This window comes from Hydractinia symbiolongicarpus, chromosome 2, assembly GCF_029227915.1.
Source record: "Hydractinia symbiolongicarpus strain clone_291-10 chromosome 2, HSymV2.1, whole genome shotgun sequence".
In the NCBI taxonomy this organism is placed as follows: domain Eukaryota; kingdom Metazoa; phylum Cnidaria; class Hydrozoa; order Anthoathecata; family Hydractiniidae; genus Hydractinia; species Hydractinia symbiolongicarpus.
This window is the reverse complement of record NC_079876.1, coordinates 30661529-30686324: the sequence shown is the minus strand read 5'-3', so window position 1 is coordinate 30686324 and position 24796 is coordinate 30661529. Positions and strand designations below refer to the sequence as shown.

Genomic DNA, 24796 nt, shown 5'->3' with positions numbered 1-24796 from the left:
TTACTACGCCAAACTACATTTAGTTTAAGGTGCCAACAAAATCTATAGCCGTGCTAGACAAATGAAACTTATTGCTTGTTGTACAAAAAGTTATGTCAAAACAAATTGCTGACATTCTCAGGAACAAAGGTGGATGTGTTGTAGAATATAAATGTTTATAACATGTATACCACTAATCTGATAGACGTAGAAAGAGAGAGAATATGATAGTTAATTTTCTGATCTTTGTTTTATGGACGACAGAGAGCGTTGGTGAGTATTTTAATATAGCTATGCTAGCTAGCTATAGTTGTATTTTGCTTCGTAAAACTTTCATAATTAGCTATGGCTATTAGTTTAGCGACAATTTCCTGTAGTGATGCTACATTTCATGTTAACATCGAACTGAGGCACGTGTGTATAGCGAAAAGTATGACTAGCCAAAAATGTTAAATAAAAAGGACCATTGTTTAGCTAGCTAGCTAGCCAGCTCAAAAAAGACGATCTCAGACACAAATGTCTGAGATCGTTTTTACTGTCTGAATCCATATAGCTAGCTACATGGATTCAGGCAGTAAGCTCTTATAGGTCTTGCATATGGGTGAGAGGAAAAAAAATCAGATTCCAGGTAAGGTGAGGTATTTTATAGTGGATTCTTTTGCTCCATGAGGTATGAATGTAGCAATTAACACTTAATAATCGTGCTGTGAGAAAAATATGTCGAAAAGGAAAACTCTTCAAGCTCCAACAGGTTTTTAATATATGATATATACAGCTGTATATATATAACTTATATACTACTGAAAATGTAATCCTTTAAAATATGTGGACAGTTTGCAAAAAAACTGCAATCAAGTTGAACAAGAACACTTAGTGAGTTAGAGGTAAGTAAGGCTTATTAATTTTTTTAATATGATGCATTGATGAAAGCATTGAAATACTGCCAAAGTTTAAACAGATTTTTTTGGAATATTTTATTTATCACTTTACAATTGTGGTTAATACCTTTCATTTTAAATGTTCTGGAAAAAAAAAACTAAAGCATAAATACGGCATATTATAATGCTTGAAATGGAGCAAAATTTTAATAAACCAGAAAGTCATTTGCAGTCCATTGGATAGTGAAAAAATTCTTCTTCGTTTTTGTAATAAAAAATAGATTATACAACATCTAAGCCCAATGTTTGCAAGAAGACATAGGGAGATGTTTCATTTTTAAGTATATTTGCATTTTTATCCAACCTGTTGCCTAGAGTAATTACCTAAATTAAAATTTAGGTAATCAAACCATTGAGACTGAGCCCATAAACAATATACTTATAAAAATGTGTAGTAGTTTCACAATTCTTGAATAGTTATTAATCATTTAAAAATATGTATTATGTATTTATATAAATATTTTAATTGCTGCACTATAAAAATGTACTTTGATTTTTCTGAGCATTCTACTATCTGCATATTATATTTAATTTTTTTAGCAAGATTAAGTAATTAGTTCACTGACTAAAACAAAATTAAAAAGTACTAATCTAGAAAACAAATCATATTTTAATGATATATATTTTAATTTTTTATTTTGCTATTTAAAATTTTTAATCCTTAAAACTACAAATTTTATTTTATTTGTTTCTTGAACATCTGTTTTGTGAATGTGATGAATGTTTATGGTTTTAAAGAAATTTTTTAGACAACAGGTGAAAAAAAAGTATTTTTTAGCTTGTTGAACATTAATATTTACAAATGATATCACTTTTTGTTTCGTTTCACTTGATTTTGTTTACTTTTATTTTAAAATTTATACTTTTTTTTCAAAGGGGAAAATACTCCTGTAAACTGTCATCCTTTCATGTTGATAATCTCAATATATACTTCAAAACATTTTTAATAACATAATAACCATTGTGGCAAGCATTTAAAGCTATAGCATTTTTAAATAATGATCACAATAATAAATAATAATAAAAATTGTTTCTATTCTTCCACTGCAAAAATACCTTCCTTCAGTATTTTTATTTACATTGTGTCATTTTATGAAAATGGTAATATTAAAAAGTTAAAAAGTAGGAAATGTTAAGAAGTTCAAACGATAATATTCTTACAGCAGAAACAGGAAAGAATTTGTTGATCTATTAATATGCTCATTAGTCTAATTGAAATATAATTTTAGGATTTAAAATTTTCCCCTTTCCAAAGCAGCCACCGTTGTCAAATTTTCATGAATTCAGTTGGTTTCAGTTTTTTTAAAAAGCTCTTTTCTTTCCTAAGATAATTAATGATGATGATGATCTTGCATTTAATGATTTTTAATTATGGTGCATGAAACTATAATGTCAAGAAAACCAAATTTGACATTTTCTGTCATCGGCAATTTTGGCATGTGTAAGGATATTATGTATACAATCTTTCTTGATGTATTATGGAGGCGAATTGATTAACTGTAATGGTTTGTGTGCATGTAGTTGTTTCCTCGTTGGAAAAGAATTTTTTTTAAGCAAAACTACCAAAAGTAACGGCATAATTTCACACTTCAATATAAAACTTAGTAAATCTTGATTGCTCCTAAACATTAATACTATTATGATTTAAAGAATTCAAAATATTTTTTTAAATTTCATTATGACGGAAGATTGTTTGTGAATACAATTCTTACTAGTTATGAAACAATGAAAAAATATAGGTTGTTCCAGGAGAATTTCTGCAGGAAACGACTGTTCTAAAGGAACAAGAAATAAATTCAATATTTTAATTTTTTATTTTGCTATTTAAAATAGAGGCCCCATGCATTTCACTCAACTAAAGTACATACAAAGATTGTATCTTACTTTTCTGACTATTCCCCTAGAGTAAAATTGCTATACAAACAAAATCATGCCACACAAAATTAAAAACATGCACCAAATAAATAAAAATCATGCAACTAATTCCCTAAGGGACATAATATTCTCAAATCACAGTAATTAAAAACTTATAGACTCCAATTACTTGCATTGTAATCCCTCTGAGGAGAAGGTTGAGATTTTTTCTGGGACAGACAGCATATTGTATAGCTAAACAAATCCAACAAGAAAATCAGAATGAGACAAAAAAATGCTTGGGGACAACATTACGAGCATCTTTTAAATGTTGAATTTGCATGGTCCCAAAATTTACCTCATGTTGAACCTGTTCCTGGCCTTGCATGTTTTATTACTCCCAAAATGATCCACAAAGCATTGTCAGGGATGCAGATTGTCGAAGCAGCTGGCCATTCTAGAATTGTCTTTGAAATGTTGAAGGCCTCCCCAGATATTTGTGTTTAAGTTATAGCTGATCTTAGAATGCAAATATCAAACATAAGTACCAGCAGATAAAAAGAAAAGTATAATTATCGGTACAAGGGCAAATGAAATGCTGTGAAATGTGGAAATTATAGTGGCCTAAAACTGACAGACCAGGTATTGAGATTTGTGGAGTTGATACAATGTTGTTAATGCAATCTCAGAGATTGTATCAACATAAAAGAAATGCATTTCGGATCCTGGTATGGAGACAACTCTGTGCAACATCCAACGGCACAAACTGCACCTCCATCTCAATCGCCTGAAGAAAACTGCCAAGGAGATTATCTAATAATAGTTTCAGAGTCGCGAACTAGAAAATCTTAGATTAGCTAAAAAAGCTTCGATATCAGCGATAGGCTAATTGATGGTCCCTTTTGATTGATGGTTGTTTTTGTTCACTTAGGAGATAGTGTTTGTGCAGGTAGTGTTTGTGAGCTTGCAATAACTATCAGGACTCCTTGTGCCTGAGGAACATTCAGGGAACTCTTGTCTTTATTGACAAGCACTAACCCTCCCCACCTGTGGTAAATTGTAAAATAGGTTTGTTTGTAGCACCATGATCTATGGCTCGGAATGTGGGTTTCTTTGATGTGAAGACCTTTCTTGTCTTGAGCAAAATGAAAAGAGCTATGCTTGTGTGGATGTGTCATGTTAAGCCAAACACACAATTTAGTACCACATAGCTCCTGCATTCACTCCAAGTGAAATCTCTTGATACCATTCGAAAGGATAAATGCCTGCATTGGTTTGGACATGCGAAAAAATCAAACACCCTGATCACAGGATGGTCCAGCATGGAGGTAGGTAAAAGGACAGAAGAGAAGAAGAAAAGAGAAGAAGTCTGGTATGAATGGTATGAATCTTTTTAAAATGACCTGGTAAAATGGAATATTTACGGACACTCAAGTTCAGGTGAAAGTCATACATACGTCTGACGTATAAAATGACGTTAAAGAATAGTGAGAAGTTTTGATGACATCAGCAGTATATAAACAAACAAAAACTAAAGAAATTTGTTTAGCCGCCAATGTTTAGACTTTTTTAATTGCAAATTTCCTGTTTTTAAATTTTTCCCAAACGATAATTTTCAGGAACAACCAAAACTATTGTTACCATACCAACTACAGAGTGTAATCCAGAATTCACAATTGCCTACTGAGACTTAAATTCATTTAACAGAGGGACATTTAACAGAGGGACTATACAATTATACCTCGTAGTCCACAATGAACAGGCCTTTCGTATTTAACAGTAGTAATGCGTTTTTAAGTAAGAGGGAATTGTATTTTATAGAAAGAAGTTCAAAAGTTAAATGGATGTCTTTTATGCTATTGTTTCACATCAATACAAATAACATTATTACGCTAATTATTATTATTATCGCATTTTATTTGTATCCAATAAGAATTATATATTTTGGTGTAAAAAGTCTCATAGTTTACATGTTATGTTATTTTATGTTAATAGAACGAAATACTTAGGAATTTAGCATGCAAATAAATTTGACAAATGTTAGATATATTTTGTGAATCTCTCTTTTATGGTCAAAAAAAAGAATAGAAAAAAAAGTGAAGGCAAAAAAAAAGAATTTTGAAAAATCCTTTTTTTGCAAAATATTGTACACATTTTGATTTTATTTAAAATAATTCTTTTTGTCCTGTTTTAATTTATTATTTTGCTGTTGGCTTTGCTCTTCTTCATTCCTGCATGCCAATCATTAAATGCCATATGCAGCATATCTGCATCGAAGAAGTACAGAAGGAAAGAGGTGTTAACAAATTTAAGCACACATTATGAACTTTTGAAATATTTTCATTTCTGGAATTCTTATCCAAATATCTAATCTTTTACATATAAGTATTACATTATTCCCAATGACCTAGCTTAATGGTTTATCCATGACTAAATTTTAAAATCCACTGTATCATACCATTTTCTTGAACGCTTCAAAACTAAAGATGCAAAAATTGTACTTTTTTATTATTGCAAGGTAAATATTATAATTGGAAGTTTAAATTTGCAATGATAATAAAGTGTTTTGTTTTTTGTTTAGCTGGCTTTGCATTTAAACCGTATCAGCGAAATATACAAGTTGAACTTGGAAATAAGGCAGTGTTTGTTTGGAAATTTGACCTGGCTAATAGCGAAACTGTCACCTTCATCAGACTTGGCTTTGTTTATTACAAGGATGGTGTAAAAGAATATGCTGTAGTTGCTTCATATTCAAAAGCATTATTAGAAGTAAATCCAATATATGTTTGGTATGAAGAGCACGCAACTTTCAAAGTCAACACTGCAGCAAGAGAGATACAGATGTCTATACCAGTTCAAGATTTGAAAAATGATAATAAGATATATTTCTGCGATATTCATTCCCCAACCTTGCAATCTGCTTACACTAAACTGAAAGTTATATGTAAGTCCTTCATAACATGCTAAAGTTTATTTTGTTAATTTATTTTAAATTTATTTTGTTATGTTATTTTGTAACAACTGTTATTCCTGTTGTTATTTGGAGTTATTAAATCTGCAAATTAGATTTTATAATTAGGATACCATTTCTAATTTTTTATCGCAGTGAAGCAAGCTGGGCTTTGCACCCTCTATTCCAGTAGTAAAGCAGTGATGGAAATAAGGAAATTAAACTTGTCCCAACAAATTTCCTTAATAAGAGTCCCTTCGAGGCCCCACTGTAGGTGGTGCTTTTGCATTTTAGTGTTTCCAGATGCTTGGAAATTGACATTTCCAGACAATAAACTAGATCAATTTTTGCCATAAAAGATTTGACAAAAAACAAAAATTCAATGTCTTTAGTCCACTTCCATTTGATTCTTCATTCATAGTAATTTGTTGCGATTAAACTAAACCGTATTTTAACCGTAACGTCATGACGTCATGACGTTAAAGTCCGACGTGACCCCGCGACCTGGCACTATGCAGGCTGTGTGCGTATTATGTTTTTCGTGAAATTAGCAATTTTTCGTTTCCAGTATGTTTTTAACGAGCTCTAGGGGTTATGGTACGAGTTGTTTCTTTGAGGGACAGAGTTCAAGGTATACTCGCCTTCTTGTGAATCAAAGCTTTTTTGAAGGAAGAGGAATATTTGGTTCGGTCAGTATAATTATTTAGCTGCCTAAATTTCAGTTCTATCAACATTTAAGATATTCTCTTCATTGTGGCTGTTTTCACATATTAAGATGAAAATATCATCACGTTTTCTAGCCATGTGTTAATCTAAAACAAAACAATTTCAAGATTTTAGCTACAAACGTAGATTTCAAGGCAGCATCCTGTTGAAGCCAGCTAGCTGTAGCTAGCCTTATTTATTCTTATTTTTTTAAAGTTTGGTTTATTATTATTTATTTTAATGTTGGGGTTGTGGCTCTCTTCTAGCTAGCTCTTTAGCTACTTCTGGCTGAAGAGTAAAAGTAGCCAAATGCAGCTACAACAAAATTCTTAATCAATATTTCTTATGCTAAAAGCAGTTAGTAGGTAGCGACACCTTTTATTGGTGTCATGAAAACTTACTCCACAAAATAGAATTGCTGAGCGATTTTTTTAGCTGGACAGGGTAACGACAGGCTGTTTTTCCTGTGTTCTTATTTAAACTAAAGTTGCAATAAAGTTTTTTTGAAAAGGGTATTACGCCTAAACGCATTGACAACACAGTTTACCTGTACTAACCGCTCAGTCCAATGTTAATGATGGCTGTTTCCTAAGTTTCTGTTTATGCGAAGTTACAATATTTTTTTCAAAAAAAGGGTATTATGCCTATATGGATATGTGTCATTGTTTGCCTGTACTAATCCCTCAGCCTAGAGTATGTTTGAACTTTTAGCGGGAACGTTCTCTGAAAAATAAAAAAGGTTGGCCAACTGTTTTTGCTCTAACAGGGGAGCAATGAGTTGTAAACTGTGTTTTTATTTCAGCTAAATTTGTGAAAAGTTTTTTATTTAAAAATTTATTACACTGGAAGAATCATAATGTTGTGCGCCTATTTTTTTCAAAATTTATTCCACCAGAAACACCATAATGTTTTGCGCCCCACTCAATTTATGACATACTATACTAAAGCGCTTCACCTAAATGTGTGGCCCAGCTTACACTTCTTATTAATCGCTATTTCAGGTGTTCACCGCCAGGTAACACAGTTACTTGTAGCTTAACTCGGCGTTTCGATTCGGGGTTCTCTGGCTAGTCATCATCATCATTCTCGGCTTAACGTCCATTTTCCATGCTAGCATGGGTTGGACAAGGTATATTAATGACCCTCTTCAAATCTGATCTAGACTGTGTTAGATCTAAACTCAACTTCCTCTGTGTCAAGTCTGTCCTTTTAACCTCCTGCCAAGTCTTTCTCGGTCTGCCTCTGGGCTTTGCGCTAGGAACTATCAAGTCTCTACACTTTCTTACCCAATTATCCTCCTCCATTCTTTCCAAGTGCCCCAGCTAATTCAATCTTCTTATCTGAATAACATCTTTAATTCTACGGATACTTAGCCTGCTTCTTAGCTCATCTGAACCCTTTCCGTCTCTCAGACTGGCGTTACACATCCACCTAACCATTCTCATATCATTCCTTTCTAAACGGTCAAAATATTCCTGCTTCATTGCCCATGTCTCACTACTGTACAACATAACACTTCTTACACAGGCCTCATACAACCTACCTTTTACCTCAATTGGCAAGAGTCTGCTAGTCAACAAAGGAAGTAACTCTTTGAACTTTTTCCAGGCAAAACCTATCCTGCAATTAACACTTCTTCTAAAACCCCGTTCACTGCCCAACACATCACTTAAGTAACAGAAGTTCTCAACTATCTCTAACGAGCCACTGTTGTACATCATTAAAGCTGGAAATACTTCATTCTCTATAATCTCACCTTTGCAACGCTTGCATACAAACTGAATGTCAGCTCTTAACCTTCCACCAATGCTTCTGCACTTCTTATGTACCCAGTGCTTGCAAGTCTGACAAAAAATTGAGTTACTACCAACCCCTTTCCTGCAAACTCCACAAGGCCACTTTCCAACTACAACGTCACACTTGGCTACAATGCTACTAATCATGACTTTAGACTTTGCTGTGTTCATCCACGGAATCGCATTTTGGATTTAGTCTCTATTGTTAATTCTAAACCGATGAACGTAGTCTTAACCTTTTTATTTCTTTCGCCTACTTGTATTTCTTTTTTTGTTTTTAAATTTGTAGAATCCAACTTTTTGGTCAAATCTTAGATATCTTAAACTTGATAAATTTTTTAGTCATGTGACAGGTATAATAAAACATTTCCAAAATATCGCTACACCACAAGCAATGATATTTAATAAATGGATATGCTAAAATGTCTTTGTTTCTTTCTTATGAATGTTAAGTGTAGTGCTGTATTGTTTAAGTATTAATTTTCACAAATCACGTTTTGGACATTTGTACTACATGAAACATTTTGCAAGTTCAAGATATTACCACGGGATAATACCTATTTATTTCAAATAATGGAACAACACTGTAGAAGTTCTGTACAAAACAGGCTACTGGCGACCTTAAGTATAGTACAAAATTACACATGAACAAGAATCTGAAATCTTTTAGCCTGCAAGGGCTTTTCTTTTTTTTTTTAAATTCATAACGGAGGAGGGTGTTACGACAAACGTATTCTATCTTATTTTAATTATTTTTCCTGAATGGTATCGACACTATTACAATTTAGCTAGCGTAATTTTAAGCATATATAATAATCATAACCAAGGAGGGTGTTATGACAATAATCTGTCTTGTTTTTCGCTTGTATTATAACTATTTTAGCGAAAGAAGCTAATTTTTGTTATAAATAACATAAAAACTTCTGTTTTATCTATAGTTTTATCGCAACAAATTACCATGAACAAAGAATTAACTTCCAGTGGCCTTAACAACAGTGGTCCTAAGTAAATAACGTTATTGATTATCTTCTATGCTCATTATATTTTCACGAGATGGGATGAGAACTTGTTTTTTTCCTTCTTTTTTTCTCTAAACTTTTTTGCTTGATATTATTATTTTTTTGTTTTCGTGAAAATTAGTGTCAGTCGGGCCCGTAGAACAACTAATTAAATTGGAGTCGCCTAACTCAAACAAATAAAGAGTTGCATGCGAAAAATTTCAGACACCAATTTTTTAATCACAAAAATAGTTACGTGGTCAAACAAAAGTGTAAATTTTTATGTGATTTAAAATAAAGATTAGCTACTTTCGCTAAAATAGTTATAATACAACTGAAAACAAGACATAATGGTGTAACACCTTCTTTATGATTATTATATAGAAAATACCCTATAACTAACAGTGAAGGGGGTGTTGGAAGAAGTGTTACTTGCAGGATAGGTTCTGCTTGGAAAAAGTTCAGAGAGTTACTTCCTTTGTTGACTAGCAGAGCCCTGTCAATTGAGGTAAAAGGTAGGTTGTATGAGGCCTGTGTAAGAAGTGTTATGTTGTACGGTAGTGAGACATGAGCAGTGAAGCAAGAAGATCTTGACCGTTTAGAAAGGAATGATATGAGAATGGTTAGGTGGATGTGTAACGCCAGTCTGAGAGACGGAAAGGGTTCAGATGAGCTAAGAAGCAGGCTAAGTATCCGTAGAATTAAAGATGTTATCCAGATCAGAAGATTGAATTGGCTGGGGCACTTGGAAAGAATGGAGGAGGATAATTGGGTAAGAAAGTGTAGAGACTTGATAGTTCCTGGGGCAAAGCCCAGAGGCAGACCGAGAAAGACTTGGCAGGAGGTTATAAGGACAGACTTGATAGAGAGGAAGTTGAGTTTAGATCTAACACAGTCTAGATCAGATTGGAAGAGGGTCATTAATATACCCCGTCCAACCCATGCTAGCATGAAAAATGGACGTTAAGCCGAGAATGATGATGATGATGATGAACTAAAATGTAACACTGCAAGACTTTTTAGGAAAAATAATAAAAAAGGGAAAATACACTTGTGTTAACATAATAATTTTAATGCTTTGAAAGACTTTAAATATTGCCAACTAAAATACAGTCTGTTAAAAAGAATTGCACCTTAGATTATTTTATAAGGCTGCGCAAAAAACAGGTTTTTTTAAAAGTGGGAGGAGAATAACTTGCTGTATAACTTTCAAATTGGAGCATTCAATTATTTTTTATCTTTTCACCTTGACAGCTAGTTTTAATTTTAATAATTCAAAACAAGAGAAGGAATTTATCTATCCAAACATTTTTTTTAGGGAGGTGAATTTTTTTTTCCGCAACAAAATATTAACTGCGTATGTGATGCGAAAACACATAAAAAGTATGCTTGTCGTAACACCCTCTTCTGTTGTACACACATTTATTGAAGAATTAAAAGTTTTACATGTTTATTTCAAGCGAAATTACCAGACATTTTTTAAGTTTGTAAAAATATTTCGACCAACACTTTCAAAAACGGTCAGAGATGTCCAATTTCCGGCCACTATTTCCATCACTAGTTAAGCATACAAAATGTGTGAAAAAAAAATTATTTTAATAGATTTATCGCCTATCTTGCCGCGTTTTATGTATACATTACCAGGGTACCAGGACCTAAGAGCCTTAAAATGTGAAGCTGACACAAGAATAAGCAGAAACATCCCAAGAAAGCGGCAAATTTTAGCACTTTATGTATGCTGCGATGGTATCCTAATTCCGGAATTAACGTATTAGAAATGATTAACAAAAATCTAACTTTAATCCTCATGATTGTTGACAAATTTCAAGTCATTTCTTTCTTTAGATGCGCCTATGTTTCGTTTAACGTCTGACTCTCCTAAAATTGTTCGAGAGAAAGATTCAACAACATTAATTTGTAATGTTGATGCAAAGCCTGGCGCAGACATCCAATGGTTAAAGAATGGTTTTATTGTTTCACAATCAAAAAATTCCACTTCACAAAGTTTAGTGTTAAATTCTGTTAGTCGGACAAGCAGTGGGAATTACACATGTTTTGCTTCTAATATTGTAGGAAATATATCATACCATGTTGTCCTTATTGTACAATGTAAGTTTATTTTTTATAAACCCTAATGTATTTATCTAACAACTTTGTTCTAACAAGTGAATTTTCAAAGTTTGTATTATACACAAAAGAAAGCGGCAACATTTTAATGTTTAGAGACATAAATGACAGAAGCCAAGGACCCTTTCAAATATAGTTGTATTTTGTATTTTATACCTCATGGTTCATATTTTTGAATAATAGTATGCTGCTTTTAATATAAGCATTTATGGCATGCCATTAAATGAAGCTTTCTGACGAAATTTTAAACGAAAACATGCAAGATAATTGCACATAAAGCCAGTTGAAGCAACAATGATTACTACTTGTCAATTACCTTCATGACAGGGAAGTGTCAACAAATAAAATGTAAAATATTAGATTAATTTGCTTAACTGTTTTTAATTTGAGCGTCAGCTACTACCCTGACAAAATTTTGAAAACATTTTTTAATCACGTCTGGGGAAACCACAATATTTTCTTCCATTGTGGAATTATGTGAGCGAAGTGAGACTTAAGCATTTTTGCGCCAAGCAAAAACGCACATGTATTAGCCTTTCAAGTAATGCTTTTAATCACGCCAGGGAACCATGTTATTTTGCTGTTTTAATACCTGCAATAAGTTTCTTCATTTAAAATTGTTTTAATTTGCTTGTAGATGCTCCAGTAATAAACCAACAACTTTCAAGTCATCGTATTGTGAGTTATCTTGATAACCCAAAACCTGTTTATATAAATTGCGTAGCAGATGGAATACCTAAACCAACTTATAAATGGAATGGACCTGTTAATCAAAATGAAATTGGAATGAACAGCTCATATGTTTTAACGTTTCCTCGTTATACTGACTTCGGCATATATCTATGTGAAGCAAGTAATGACCTCGGTGCAGCAAGACATGAAGTAAAAGTTGTGCGGCTAAGTAAGTAAAATGGTTTGTACACATCTGATGGATAAAGTGGAAATTGACTTCTAATTTTTTTAACATGGTTTGTCCAGAAGCCAATGTCCCAAAGTTTATAAAGACAGTTTTACTAAACAGGAACATCTACAATTGGAGACCATGCGTAATATTTTTACATGTATATACTCTCCACTCTGTACTAAGCCTCTGATGTGAGTGAGCTTTGATGTCATATAGGAGAAAAAAAATTTAAAAGTTAACTTAAGCTAAAAATGGTGACCGAATTTTAACATGTAAAAAAGTTAAAATATATTATATTAAAACTTTTATTTCTAGGATATTTAAACCCTTTTGTGTTTTAAGGAGCTAGTCATGGGCTTATTATTTTACAAAATAATTCTTTCTCTTGTAATTTTTACATATTAACTGCTAATGTTTTTGCCAGTTTGTTCAAGGTAGAAGGTTGTAAACATATTAAAGTGTACCATTGTAGATGATATTATTCCACTTAAAATGGTTACTGTTGTGAACTTTAAGAAGTTAAAACACAGGCAAATAATTTTTCAGAGAAACAAAGTTACAGGTGGTAAAGAATTTACACAAAAATAATTTTTGCAGAACTAAGTTTTGCTGAATTAATTGTGAGCCTTTCGCAAAATTATTTTTCTATACTATTTTTTGGGAACACTAATTGCCAAAATTTTAACATAAATAAAAGTGCAACATAATTACTTCTTTGGCTCCCTCTCTCTCTTAGGTAAACCTGGAAAGGTCGAAATAAAGGATTTGGACTACAGCGCAAGATCTGTTAGGTTTACTACGAAACTCCCAACTGATTTGGGCAATGGTGTTTTAAAAGAACTGATACTTTCATATCGATTTTTTATGGGGAATGAAGTCAGAAAGGTTGTACTTAATTGGAATAAAACCTACCATATTCATAATGGCTTAACACCCTATTCACACTATGTGATGAATATTACAGTAAAGAATGAAATATTTGAAGGAGTTGGTCAAAAAATAGAATTTGAAACTTTAACTGATGGTAAGCGTAATGTAATGTTAAAAATTTCTGTCTTACACATTTTCTGCATTGTTATTTCGTGCATCTTTGCTAAGAGTTAACATGAAGTATTGAATTTACTTGGACACTATGATTATGGGTGCGATTATTATGGCGTTTTCGATTCCAACGCCCTCCCGTCTTCCTTTTATTTAAATTGGCTCTCAGCAAAATCAAGTGGCACAAAATGCTCTATGCATTCAATTATTTTTGTCATACCACCATCAACCATGGGTAGTACATGGAAGCTATTTAGAAAATAAAGTGGTAAATAAATAATCTATTATAATAATAACAAGTCTGCATATGTAATAGGCAATGTGTTCATTTACCTCTGCACTCGCCAAGAAAGTGTCGTCAAAGTTTCTAGGTGTTACGGCACAACATTAATGCATTCAGACTGAAGTTTTAATAGAAATTATTAAATCAGTGAAGCCATCAGGACCACCTGGGATCACAATGGTTAATAGTTGTTAATGCTTATTTTGTTGCAACAACTATTATGGAAATAAGAAATACAAATGATTCGTAAAAAAATGGAATTCGCAACATTTGACATTTTTCGCAAAAAGAGAACCTGTTGATTTGCAAATTGCAAATTTTTACTTGCCAATTCGAACCCTGTACTTTGTCTTTAACTGTATTTTATTTGTATCCCAGCTTACTATGAAAAGCTTCACTAAAAAAAAATTATTTTTCTAAATATTATTTTTTTACATAATATTTTTTTAATTGTGTTTTGTATAGCTCCTGGTCCACCTGTAGTGCCTGATCTAACTGCATTATCTTCAGCAGTAATGAATGTCTCATGGCAACAACCGATTGAACCTAATGGCGTAATCACAAACTACTCTGTGAAGTTTTTTGAAAAAGAAGCTGAAACATTTGAGGATGCTATTTCGGTACCAAATCCTTCCACAACTTTTGCTGTTTTTGAGAATTTAAAACCATACACATTGTATGTGGCTGCAGTAAAGGCTGCTACATCTGCTGGTTACGGTGAATGGTCCTTACTTGCTGAAAAGCGCACTGATCCAATAGGTATTTACATGTTATTTACGTGTAGGGTGCCTGCTTTGGATTTGTTTGATTTCAAGATAATAATTTCACAATTTTAAAAAATTGGTATGCTATGCAATAAATCCAAGTGTTAATGGCATGTCAGTGAAATATGCTTACTTCCCCTATAACCAGTCAGAAAATATATTACAATTAGAGAATATTTGAATACGGTGATTAGTGAAGTTTTCAGCAATGCAGTACAAAAACATTTTAATTTTAAGATAGGTTATTTTCCACAAGCTCCTGCAAGCCAAATCTAATATTGTTTAAATGCTTTTGAATTAATAAAATTATTTATATTTTGTCTTTAGCTCCAGCAACTCCAGAAAATATATCAGTAATTGTAGTCAATTTCCAAACTATAAAAGTGTATTGGAAGGCGCCTCAAAATAGCCAAGCTCCAATAACCAAATACGAACTTCAGTATCATTGTGTTTCTAAAGAAGATAGCTCCGAAACTAAACCAAAAATAACTCCTGGTACATCAGGCGGACGTTATGTGCAAATAAACAGTATGTTATCATACTCTGATTGTAAACTGATACTTCGAGAGGGTGCAGGAGAGAAACCAACATGGAGTAATTACTCTCAAGTAACAGAGTTTGTAATGCCAGAGGGAGGTATGTTTATCTGACATCACGTTATGTTTGGAGAATTCATAGTTTGGTGAATATGCGCACACTATTTTTTTACTATTTTCTCTTTTTTTGCTGTACGGACAATAGTTTTTATAAATTACTCGAAATGATGTTGAACGTCTCTTTATGCTTTAAAAACCTCCAGTACAGGGCTACTTCTAGATTTTGTTCGATATGGTACAAGATCTTCTCTGCCCTTACTCCTCCAATTTTCTTTTCAATAATAAAAATCAATTGAACTGTCTAAGATTCTTTCCAATCGTTTTTTTTTAAATAGTCTTCAGTGGTGTTGATCATAAATAACAATCATAAACAATGATTGTAAAAATGATAGTGTTCTTAGCCAAAACAAATTATTTTATAACTGCTAATGATTTTGTAGCTCCTGATATTGTGACAGAATTTGAGACAATTCGATACAGCTACAATAAAGTGTATCTAAAATGGAACCGACCATTAAAAATACATGGCAACTTACAGAAATTTACAATCATCTATAAAAATATCACTGATCGTTATGAAAGTGAAGTAACAGATCAATTGAATAATATGACATTTTATCACACACTTGATTTCCTAAAACCAGACTCAATATATGAAATTAATGTATACGCACATTCAAAAGGAGCAGTTTCCAAACCAAGTCAGACTGTCACAGTAACTACACAGAAATTCACCGGTACGTATAAAGTTTAAATATAGTTAATATATAAGACAAATATATATAAAACAAGTTGATGTCCTGTGAATAAAACCATGATGTCGCCCAGCCTTTTTTTACTCGCTATTGGCAGTACCATTTTGTCGCAGAAATAGACAAACATTGGTTATTATTAAAGAGACAAAAATGGAACGGAAAGTATTTATTTTAAGGTCGATGTGTAAATTGAATGATAATTTTTATTTAAAATGCCTAGGTAGCTTCTGCAAAACTTCCAATTAAAAAGTAGAGAGTGTCTGATGTTATGATCGATTGTTAATGATTCACAGTTTTTTAATACGAAATTTAAACATGGGTAAAATAAAGAGGTTGTTCATAACAAATCACACTTCAATGAAAAAGGATTTTCTCCTAAAATGTGTCAACAAAAACAATTTCTTTGGTTTTAAAAATGAATCTATACTACAAAATGAATCAAAGGTGGAATCGCTCACAGTAATTTACGAGAGGTGATATGCAGTGGGGTGTATATAAAGTGTTCTTTTTCAGGTTTGGCTGGACCAAACACTGATTCTAATGGTGGATCAAATACCGGAGCGATACTCGGTGGTGTCTTTACTGTATTGTTTGTCATTATATTGGTTGTGATTGTATTTTTATATATATCACGGTGAGTTTTTATTTTTAAGTCATAATTTTTACTGTAATAAAGTGATAGGCCTAGGAAAATCTACACAGCTCAATAATCAAGAAATCTAAAATTAAATCTCGTGATTTTTACCTGAATTTTAACTTTTAATTAACGAAATCGCTGGTAAGTTATACTTATATTCATTTTGCAAACAAATATGTAGAAAATGGGGCTACTACTTTTTTTAGATTTTAGACTACCTTCTTAAATGAAGAAATTTTTAGTTGCAGTGTATAAAATAGCCAATCTTAATGCTCACTGTTTTAGAACTAACACAAACTTTAAAAGGTTTTTCTTGTAACGTATTTAACTTTTGTTTCTGTTACCACGGAGATTACATTACAAACTGAGATTTTTCACATTCTTGACCTGCATGTCTCTAAGATTGAAAGGACGATAAAGCACAATCATTTTCGTGTTCATACGGATACACCTTACAGCTGAAAACTAATTTGTTTCTTCTTCTTTAATTGTAAAATTATTATTTCATTCATAGGAGAAAGCGTCTAAAGAATGCTACATCAGACAGCTCTGGAGCTGGCTTTGTTAAATTAGCTGTCACTGAATCATCAACTGTGATAGTGGAGATAGCAAAACCAAGCCTTCAGTCTTGTGATAATTCTTGTAAGCGTTACTGTCTGTGATAACCATAATACCAAGTTTGTGGATAATGTTGGTTTGTTCAGCAAAGTAGTATATAGTGTTCTATTTATTTATTTTAGCAAAGTTTAGAGCTATACGACCGATCCCTATCACTACGTTGAGAGATTATGTAAATAAAAATCATGGAAGTAAAGATAAAGGATTTATTGATGAGTTTAGAGTATGTTGTAATTGCTTTGTTAAGAAACTCATATTTGTGTGCAAATCTTTTACAAACTGTATTGTTTTTTACATTATCTGGATGTGCAACATGTTGATAAAATTATAAGCAAAATATAAACCCCCAATAAAACTTCTGCACCTATTTTAGAGGGGATTTTGTCCTATTGTCATATATTTTGCTTAGCGACAAAGCTTTACAAGATTGATTACATTATTCAAAATATACACTTAAGTAAACAGTTACTTTTTTATGTAGTCAATCAAACCTGTCGGTGATTTTACGTACGAAGTTAGTAATAGACCTGAAAACAAGTGTAAAAATAGATACGCCAATATTTTGGCATGTAAGTATATTAACCCATTTTTTTTATATTATTTTTATATTATATATTATATATTATTTTTATATTATTTTTATATTTTCATTTTTTGACTAACTTTTGCATTTAAAGTGGAAAAAATACAGGACATCATCGATTGGTCATTGATATCATTGTCATCATCATTTTCGACTTAACGTCTGTTAACATAATCTTTTGATCTCGACTGTATTAATTCTAAACTCAAATCCCTCCACATTAGGTCTGTCTTTAACAAAACCTGCCAGGTCTTTCTCTGTCTACTTTCAGGCTGTTCTAGGAGCTAAAGCCTTTACATTTTTTAACACAATTATTATTCTCGATTCATTATAAGTGTCATAACCAACCACATCTACCTAGCTATCCTCGTATCATCTCTTTCTCAACGGTCAAGATCGTCTTACTTTCAACATCGTCTTGCTACATTGTACATGTCTCACTTTTCTAAATCAAATTATGTTAACACAGCCAAGTTGAAAAGATGTATCATTTTTACATTACCATAGCTAAAAAAACTTCCTGTTTTTAAGTGTGTAAAAAACTTTTTAAAAGCTACTTTTCTCAACTTTTTTCTGCTAGATGATCATACTCGTGTTGTATTGAATACTGTTGAAAATCTTGATGGATCAGATTATGTAAATGCAAACTATATTGATGTAAGTATTATTTGAAAATAATGTACAACTTTAAGTTCGTAGTATGTTTTACAAACATTTTTTTTGTTGTGTCTTGTTTGCAGGGCTACAAGAAGAAGGCGAAGTTTATTGCAAGTCAAGGTAAGATAATTTGCTTCCTAATATTTATTTGTCAACATTATTTTACTGATTCAAAAAATGTACTGTAATAAGAAACTTGAGTTGAGTAAAATATTAGTAATTCCATCTTCATTGGATACGGTCGTGAAGTTATGTTACTTTTGGTTAGATGATGCTGGAATCGTATGTTTGCATAAATTTTAAACCTCCCCTTTTCACACGTCTTTGTGTATAGAATACCTTCACTCATTTTTCTTGTTATAATTCAAATAACACTTCTAACTAACAAAACACTTTGAACTATTATCATAGAGCAGTAGTAACCTGTTGCGAATTAAGATAAAGAGACATTTAAAAATAACAATCATTCTTACTGTCGATCGAAGCCTTCAACTCAGCGCCCTCTTTCACATGGTAATGTCACAATGTCACTTTTAAACTTTATGGCTGCCAAAAGTCAAGAAATGATGTGAATTGATCACAAAAAAGTCAGGGAATTTAAGACTTTGACAAAATGGACATTTACACACAATGCTTAGAAAATTAAATTAAAATTTTTCTTGTGGCTCAGGAATTAATTTGCAATCATTCTTTGACACATTAAACACTGACATTTTTCATTTTTTTCTCAGGACCTGTCGTTGCTGCATTCGACGATTTTTGGAGGATGGTATGGGAACAAAATACACACACCATTGTTATGGTAACAAATCTTGTGGAAAGAAGTCGGGTAGGGTTGATTTCAAATATTGACTTTTGGTGTAGCTACAGGCTGCAATTTGTTTTGCTTTTACAGACAATTACATCCAAGTTCTAGTAAATCAAAGTTAGATGTTCTTTTTAATTAGTATGGCAATTATTAAAGATAAATTTTTATGCTGATCAAAGCTGATCAAAGCTGTAGATTAAAATGGAGCTAAATTTAATACTTATTGCGTTGTTTTTTTAGATCAAATGTCAAAAGTACTGGCCTTCTGAAATTGGTAAGGTGCAAGTACAAGGTAGCATTCACATCAAAGCATTAGATGAAATCGAACTGGCTGATTACGTCATTCGGACGTTTAAAGTTTCTCTGGTATGTGATTGGTTGGTTGTAATAGTTTGTTAACAAAGAAAATACTCTTCTGCTTTCGTTCTTGATATCAATTCCTCCTCGACATGTACTTGATTCTCTAACTTACCTTTCGTACTGTAAACCTATCCCTCTCTAACGATAGATCTACATTCAGCTTTCAGTTTTCGATTTACGAGTCACCCTTATCAAAATTTGAAGGTCACTTAAAGTTTTTCTTGTGAATTTATTAAATCAGAAATATATATTTTCTAAACTGATAGCTAACGGGCTTGTTATTTGAACAAACTACCGACCTTCTTTATATCAAAATGTGTAATATTTTAAATGGAAAGCCGAAACCGAGACCGTATGTTCAAAATCTCAGTAATTTAAAGATAAATATTTCAAAGCTATGGAACAACTCAAGAGAAAATAACAAATTTGTATTCATTCTCCTAATATTAGTGTTTTAATTTTTTGTTGTAGGTAAGATCAGATGGAACAGAGCAAGCTTCTCGCAAAGTGACACAGTATCAATTTTTAAGCTGGCCTGATCATGGTGTTCCTCAGTATGCCACTGGACTTCTTCAATTTGTAAAAAGAATAAGATCACTGTCTCATGAAAATGTTGGACCAATTCTTATACACTGCAGGTAAATTCACTATTGTATATGTTCAGATGCATTGTAAAACGTGCGTGATGTCATGGTGAATTGATTTTTTTAGGCAAATTTAGGCGATTTCCGCGAACATTACTTCTCATAAAAATTATTTGGAAACTCTATTTCAGGAAATGCGCGACGATTTAATGATATACAGATTACAATATGCAATCCTTTATTTAATAATAGTTTTTGTTTGTTCTTGTAGCGCGGGTGTTGGACGTACCGGAACGTTCATAGCTCTGGATGCCATGTTGGATCAGATTGAAGATGAGAAAGTTGTGGATATTTTAGGGTTTGTTACACACATGAGAAGTCAAAGAAACCTCATGGTGCAAACAGAGGTATTTTAAATTCAGAAACTTAAGAGGCCAGGAACTATCAGGGCAGACACTTTTGAGGGCAGAAAATTTCCCGGAAATTAAGGCGTAATAAAAACAAGGTGTTGGCGATTTGCGAAATTTGCTTGCGAAGTTTTTTCACCCATCTGCATCGTAAAAGTTTATGTTCGCAAAATCTTACGGCTCGTAATTGCGAATTCTCCCATTGGCAAAAGTTTTTTCACAAAATTGCTGCACTCTAGTTTATTTTTTTCGAGTTTTTTTTCTTTGAAAACACCTTTACTGTTTTCTCGTACCTTAAAGTTCTAATATTTTTAATCTTTGCAACCGTAATGGATAAAAAAATATAGTCAGCAACATCTGAATGTTTGTTCTTTTCGTAAAATCACCGGATGATTTGTATTAATCCGTAAAGTGTGACTGTCCGCTGTCTCTCACTGCACAATAATTTATGTTTTTGTATTTTAGCCTCAGTATATCTTCGTATATGATGCGCTGTTAGAATCAGTAGCATGTGGAAATACAGAAGTATTTACTAATGATATACCAACCAGGATTAAACATTTGTGCTCAATTAACCCTGGAACGACACGGACATACATGCAGGAAGAGTTCGAGGTAAGCGAGTCTGTTGTCTTGACCATGTTAGTCTCGATAAATACTCTTTTTCTTATATATTTTTTGCGTAGTTTTTGTGAATGTTCGACTATGTTATAGAAATAACATCGAGTGGCATGATAATCTGTTAACCAATCTATGTTTCTCTCTAATAATAGCCGTCGTCTGTCTGTCCGAAAAAGAACCGTCCTGTTACGGAAACACGAAATGCGATATATAAAGGACAGACGACCCCGTTGTTTTTTCCACGGCACAATAACTAGTCATATATAAAACGTTTATATTCAAGTCTCGTCATTTCATCTGTTTATACCGTTCTAACTTTTACCAGCATGATTTGATTCTTTATGCAAATACACGGTTTTTTGTAGAGGCTGAGCATGAATATTGATGATAAAAGCCAATACGAAGCCGCCATGTTACCTTATAATAAACCTAAAAATAGATTCCAGCAAGTTCTTCCTTGTAAGTATAATACATAGCGAATAGCGACTAATAACGTCAACGGAGGAGATTATCGCCACTTTTCAATTTTACAGTGTAACATGTTTGGCAATTTTTTTCTTTTTAGCATAAAATCGATAGGCCCCTAAAAATACTTTCCCAACTTTTTTTTTAGATGAGTCAACACGAATAAAACTATGGCCTTATCCAAACGTTGAAGGCTCTGATTACATTAACGCAAGTTTTGTTGATGTAAGTATATAATTGCGTGAGAACTTCTCTCTTACTTGTCTCATATGCGCTTTAATTTTAAGTTATATATTCCTATTTCTAATGTATTGCGTATAGTTTACACTCTCATTTTTTTCAATACAATTTAATCTTAGGGTTACCAACAAAGAGAAGCTTACATGTTGACACAAGCACCGTTAGAAAACACTATACACGATTTCTGGAGAATGTTATGGGAGTATGAAGTCTTCTCAATTGTCATGATATCAAGTCCAACGGAACGAGATATGGTATGTAGAAAGGCTAATTAGTCTATCTACCCATGCTAAATTACGACGTTTGTTTTTTTGATATTCTAATAGAAAATTACTGGTTGTTTTTTCATTTTCACGCTATCCTTACGGGAATTTGTTCCAAAAGCTCCAGTCAACTATACTTTACCTTTATAATCCCTATAATTAAAATAATGCTAATAATATTCGGTTTTCTTCATGTAATATGGTCCAGAAAGATTTAGCTAACTTTATCTTTACGACCATACTTGTATGCGCTTTTTTGATTAATATTTGTACGAATACTAACTTGGAGTAACCAGCGATTGTTTATTTAGCACCATTGTTATCCGTATTGGCCAGTAAACAATGAACCAACCTTGTTTGGTTTATTGCGTGTGCAAATTGCTGCCGAAGAAGAAAGAAATGGTTATATAAGAAGAGAGTTTCGTGTGACGAATTCGAAGGTTAGTGTTTGATATGTCATACGTCCTGCGTTGAAGTTTTTGCGAGTTTCAAAATAATAAGAAAATAGTTTACTTTCTACAGGCAAAATTTAATATGTTGTAAAGTTATATGAAATTCACTAACGTCAAATACGTTGTCTCAAAAGTGCTCATTATCAGTATTGTCTTGTAATAAAACATGAATCTGTTTACTTACTTCCATGTGTGACGAAGTGCTTCATTTGTTTTGGTTCACATTGTTTTAGAATGGAGAATCACGTGTCATCTCCCACTTCATGTATTTTGATTGGCCAACAGACGGCGCGCCATCTGAATCGACCGCGATTATTGAAATGATTGGTCAGCTGCAAAAGTCGCAACAACAAACCGGCAACAATGCTATTGTCATTCATTGCAGGTGAGAATGTTGACCCGTCATTTTTATACGCCGGAATATATAAAAAGCCACCGGAATGAGTTAAAGCGCTGTTATGAATAGCCCGAGTGTTCAGAACAGTAAATGATGGAATTTTAAAAATGCTTTTAGACAGGAATTTCATTTATATTATTCATTAATTCTAAAGGTTAGAATCAACAGGCTATGGCCAAACAAACCTTGATAAAAAATCTTTTTTTATTTATAGCGATGGATCAGGTCGAAGCGGAGCGTTAACCGCATTGATGTACTGTTTGGAGAAGGTGAAGTTAGAAGGTGTGATCGATGTATTTCAAACTGTGCGGTCGATGCGTACACAAAGAACGTCGCTTGTACAGCATTTGGTAAGAAAATTCATAACTCATGATGTTTCAACGGTTGGTTGTTGTTCCTTGTTACTGATGTTTTGGCTGGCATTGTTTTTTATCCAATATATTTCTTCTTTTTAGGACCAGTACCAGTTTATTTACACGTCCATCCGCAAATTTTTAGACTGTTTTAGCAACTACGCTAATTTTAAGTAAACATGCAAGGAAAAGTCTGCACAGGTTGAACACTCTACTCACGATGTTAAAAATAATCCACACACAACGAGAGATGGTCTGGTTTCGGCTGTCTTCTTAAATAAAGGCAGACCGTGTTGTCAATATCTTGAGAATAGCACTGTTATCGTTGTTAACTCTCTGCAGTTGATAAAGTATGTATACATTCAAGTATTTTGCTCGATATTATTTTAATTTTGTACGATATATTTCTCGGCACTTCGAATTTTCTGTTAAAGTGTTTATTTCGTGATCTGACTTTTTTCTTTGTCTAAACCGCCTCAAAAATTACTTAAAAATCAATAGAAAGGCAGATCACATTTGCACTCCTTCGTAGTTTATTTTGACGATAGATTTTTTGAAGCGATTTCGTGGAACGTTGAATGACGGTAGATGTTTATATTCTTATGCGAAACATCATTCTGTTCCTACGATAGAGAACTTATTTATTTTATTTCTTCAGAAGTATATATTTTCTACTGTACAATATTTGTTACTTATATTTTAAATTTTACAATTCCACTGCACTTGCCTCTATATGAGAACGAGGCTGTGATTAATTTATTAGTTGTTTAAATTTTTGTACTTCTTTCCAAACCGTTACTTTAAAGACTAGAAAGCTTTGTTTTATTTCGACGCATTAATTTGATTGGTAGTTTGACCCACGTGATTAACCGCACTATGTAACAAAGTAAATATTTTATTTTTTATGTAGTTTTCAAACATTGTTCGTATGTATATTTTTATAAAAGTTGATTTTGTTGAATAAAAGACTAAACCGAACAAGCTGGCTTTAAACATTTATTAAAGAAGATCGTGTGGTGAGGTGCAAGTTCGAGTCCTCACTCCTGCAAGTAAAGGGATATCCCGTACTTTATATATTGCATTTCGTGTGTCAGTAGAACAGTTATAAAATTTTAGTAGACTACGTTACTATAACTAACATTTTAATCGACGCCAAAAAACTTTCAAGAGTAACTTCCATGAAGTTTTTTAGGCCACCCTGGCAATGTTGATATAGTCCATACTAAAGATTAAGTTTAAAAGCGCCCGGGCGGTTAATGGAACAACTGTCGCTTTTTACGTTCTATCTTAGAGGCCGGTGTTTAATAGATGGCAACATTTTTTCGCTTTATAAACATTCCACCACTCTAACCAGGTGGTTATTTTTTATTGTTTTAAACGATATCCAGTTTTTAACCTGAAACCTCCGCCTGGTATTCTTATAAAAAGCGAGTATTCTCACAAGAATTTGAAAGATCGTACACATGACTGCCAGCTCTGGGTTTACGTTTTGTAGATTTTGAAACATTAATTTGAAGTTAAGAAACGTCTAAGTCGAAGTTAGCATCGCATTTCTTATAAAAAATTATACCTGTGCGCTATAACTTTTTGCTAGATCCTTTTAACGCAACTTCGTCCTCAAAGTTATTTTGCGTTTGTGATATGCTGAGCACACAAAACAC

At 32.7% G+C, this 24796-nt stretch overlaps 1 protein-coding gene across 1 annotated transcript; it reads left to right on the top strand.

Moving 5' to 3' along the window:
- The first annotated feature begins 81 nt into the window (after positions 1-81).
- Positions 82-24116, top strand: LOC130630619 (receptor-type tyrosine-protein phosphatase delta-like). Its single transcript, XM_057444181.1, has 26 exons — positions 82-252; positions 5353-5715; positions 11066-11329; positions 11985-12248; positions 12988-13275; positions 14041-14334; positions 14667-14975; positions 15376-15672; positions 16204-16324; positions 16842-16969; positions 17068-17168; positions 17427-17514; positions 18109-18185; positions 18269-18305; positions 18917-19014; positions 19234-19359; positions 19825-19991; positions 20209-20344; positions 20810-20959; positions 21331-21424; positions 21579-21655; positions 21790-21924; positions 22245-22373; positions 22619-22770; positions 22997-23132; positions 23238-24116. The coding sequence occupies exons 1-26, from the start codon at positions 204-206 to the stop codon at positions 23310-23312; spliced, it is 4155 nt and encodes a 1384-aa protein (XP_057300164.1). The 5' UTR covers positions 82-203; the 3' UTR covers positions 23313-24116.
- Positions 24117-24796: the final 680 nt, after the last annotated feature.